This window comes from Trachymyrmex septentrionalis, unplaced genomic scaffold (genome assembly GCF_001594115.1).
Source record: "Trachymyrmex septentrionalis isolate Tsep2-gDNA-1 unplaced genomic scaffold, Tsep1.0 scaffold19, whole genome shotgun sequence".
Lineage (NCBI taxonomy): Eukaryota > Metazoa > Arthropoda > Insecta > Hymenoptera > Formicidae > Trachymyrmex > Trachymyrmex septentrionalis.
Window position 1 is genome coordinate 1,289,325 of NW_017305071.1, and position 3,021 is coordinate 1,292,345.

At 34.0% G+C, this 3,021-nt stretch overlaps 1 protein-coding gene across 1 annotated transcript; it reads right to left on the bottom strand.

The window, feature by feature from the left end:
• Positions 1-1,010: 1,010 nt before the first annotated feature.
• On the bottom strand, positions 1,011-2,651 carry LOC108746723 (cytochrome P450 9e2-like). Its single transcript, XM_018483655.1, has one exon. It carries the CDS (start codon positions 2,568-2,570, stop codon positions 1,011-1,013), a length of 1,560 nt encoding a protein of 519 aa, XP_018339157.1. The 5' UTR covers positions 2,571-2,651.
• Positions 2,652-3,021: the final 370 nt, after the last annotated feature.

Genomic DNA, 3,021 nt, shown 5'->3' on the forward strand with positions numbered 1-3,021 from the left:
CGGATTCCAGCCCGCTGCAGCACGGTTAATAGCTTGATAGCTTGAAGAGGGTATATGAAGTTCTTATACCCTCTTCATGTTATTAACCGTGCTGCAAGCTGACTGGAATTCGCATCATTGATATATTTAGATATGTAGAATTAAATTGATTATGTAAGAAGATAAATGAAGAAGTTTACATGATCATATTCAATTTGTTATTCAAAGATTGACGCATATAAATACTGTACTTAATGCTGTCATTATGAGATTTTTTCTAAATATATGAAACGTTGTTAAACAATTATTTTTTACTGGGATTATTATTTGATTATATAAAATCGAATAAAATAAAAAATAGTGTATAAATTTTTTTTGTAGGCTTACTTTATATGTATTGTGTATATTTAAAAGAAATTTTTTTCAAAAGAAAATGCATCTGTTTCAACGAAAATATTCTATTTTTATTCGAAGAATAATAAAAAGTTATACAATTTATACGAGAACGAAAAGGGATGCTCACGGTACATTTCGGAGGTTTTAGCTTTTGAGATGGAACTTCTATAAAATCGATAAATTTGTTTAAAATATGATGTAAAGTGATATTGGACCAATCATTCAATATTAAATTTCACTTTTTCATAAGCAGGGAAAGTTGGAAAAATCATGTTTGAAGTTTCTCAACTTCAGTCGATATTGGCTGACTTGGAATTTATTGATTTCAGAGGTTTCATCTCCTGGGCAGAAGCCTCCATGGACAACCTCATTTATAAAATCTAATATATTATAAAATAGCATTATATACAAACATAAGAATCTTTGTTATTACCTATTTTATGTTCTGTATTTCTTACATTTACGTTTATTTGTTACATTTTCTTCTATCACTACTTGTTAATGCAAAACCAGTAGCGTCGATAAACATATTAAGACTTACGTAATAATTTGATGTGCTATTTATCAATTTGATAAAACTAAGTCGTTTTAATTTGATATCTATAATTATTATTACTTATTGTCAATATAAAGAGCTACTTGATATTCGAAATGTTTCCTGAGGTTTTCATTATTGTAGATTCCAATACAGAATACATATTTCTTCTACGCTGAATATTCAACCAGAATCCATCCTCCGGCGTCAATGCTATTATATCTTTGCAGAATTTCTTTAGTGACGTAGTTTTCACAGATGGTTTCAGTTCACATCGCGCTAATAAGTGAAAAAGCAAGACTTTGATTTCCAACATGGCAAATCTGTGAGCTATACACATTCTCGGTCCTAATCCGAATGGCATATAACATGAGGAATTACGCATTTTGTTGTTTAAAAATCTTTCTGGATCAAATTTCTCCGGATTATCGTAATACTTTTCATCATGATGGATTGCAAGAACTGGAATCCAAACAAGCATACCCTTTTTCATGATAAAAGGTTTTTCGTCCGGCAATGCGGGTGGTAACTCAAAAGTTTTTTCGCATATCCTTTCTAAAGCGGCGACTGGTGGATACAATCTAAGAGCCTCACTTATCACCGCATCTAAATATTCGAGCCGATTAATAGCTTCGTAAGACACTTCTCCATTCGACTCTTCTAAAACCTTGTCAATCTCTTGTTGTAATTTTGTTTGAATTTCAGGATTAGCTGCAATTTCATGAGCTGCGTAGCACATTGTGGTTGAACTGGTCTCTAAACCACCGATGATAAAGATGAACGCTTGCGCAGTCATGTCGTCGATGTCTAGTTCTCTACGACCTTCTTTACCTCTGATATCCATCATCAACTGCAGCATATCTGAACGTGTAATATGTTTTGCGTCGCGAGTGGCTATTGTAGTCTTGACAATGTCCTTGAAGAAATCCGACACACAATCGTTTATAATTTTCAAATTGAGAATTCGCCCGAGTCTTGGAAATATTCCAAGACAAAAGAACTTTATACTACGAATGACCCCTCTGAAGTTAGTCGCCTCCTTGCCATAAATATAGAATTTGTTCATTGGATCCTTTATGGAGTTAACTTTGATTCCAAATGCACATGTAGCAATGACGTCGGTTGTATATTTACATATGTCTTTCATGTCTATACTGCTTTTATCCGCTGGTGATGTCGATAGAAATTTTGCAAAATCCACAGCACATTCAGACATCAACGTGAACATCATTTTCATCTTGCTGGAAGTAAAAGTGGGACTCAACAGATTCCTCACGTTTCGCCATTTTTCTCCGTGAAGAGAGAATAAATTTTTTTCAAATAAAGGATCGTTAAAGTCGGCGAAACCACGACGATCTGGAAATGCCTCAAAATTTTTAACAAGAACAGTTTTAATGAGTTCCAGATCGCGAAGAAAGAAGATTGGAGTTGTCATCATGTAGAATCCAAAATACTTTGCATTTGGAGTGAAATTATATTTGTTTAGTATGAAATCGAAGATTGATATTTGACGAAATATAACCGACAATATAGATCCGAATAATGGAACAGACGGTAAGTGTATAATACCATTTCTTTTGAAGAAATTAAAATTTTTAAAAAGATAATAAATGCTGATCACTCCGATTACTATCGATAATAATATCGACCAATATTCCATGGCACAAACGAATGTTACTTAAAAATTGTCCAAGAATTTTTTTGTAAACGTCTGATAAAATGTGATCGACTGTACATAGAGCACTAGCTGACACGAATCGCTGCATAGAACTGCTTGTTACAGCAGTTCCTACATCGCAATATATCAGCAATTGTTATGAAGTAAATGCTTTCAAGCTACATTATGGATGTGTTTGGGATGACGCTATCCGTGCTATTTATGTTATTCTGTTCTTGTTTTACGTTCAACGGAGGATAAAGATAGAATGACACGAATAGCGCAAGTAGCATTTCCCCGAACGCACTTTATGTAAGATCAATCAGTGTTGATACTTCGATCGATGTAAATCAATAAATCATTGTATTGTGTGCTGTTTGTACATATGTAATATACATACATATGTGTGTACGCGCGCGCGGGCACACGCACACGCACACGCACGCACGCACAC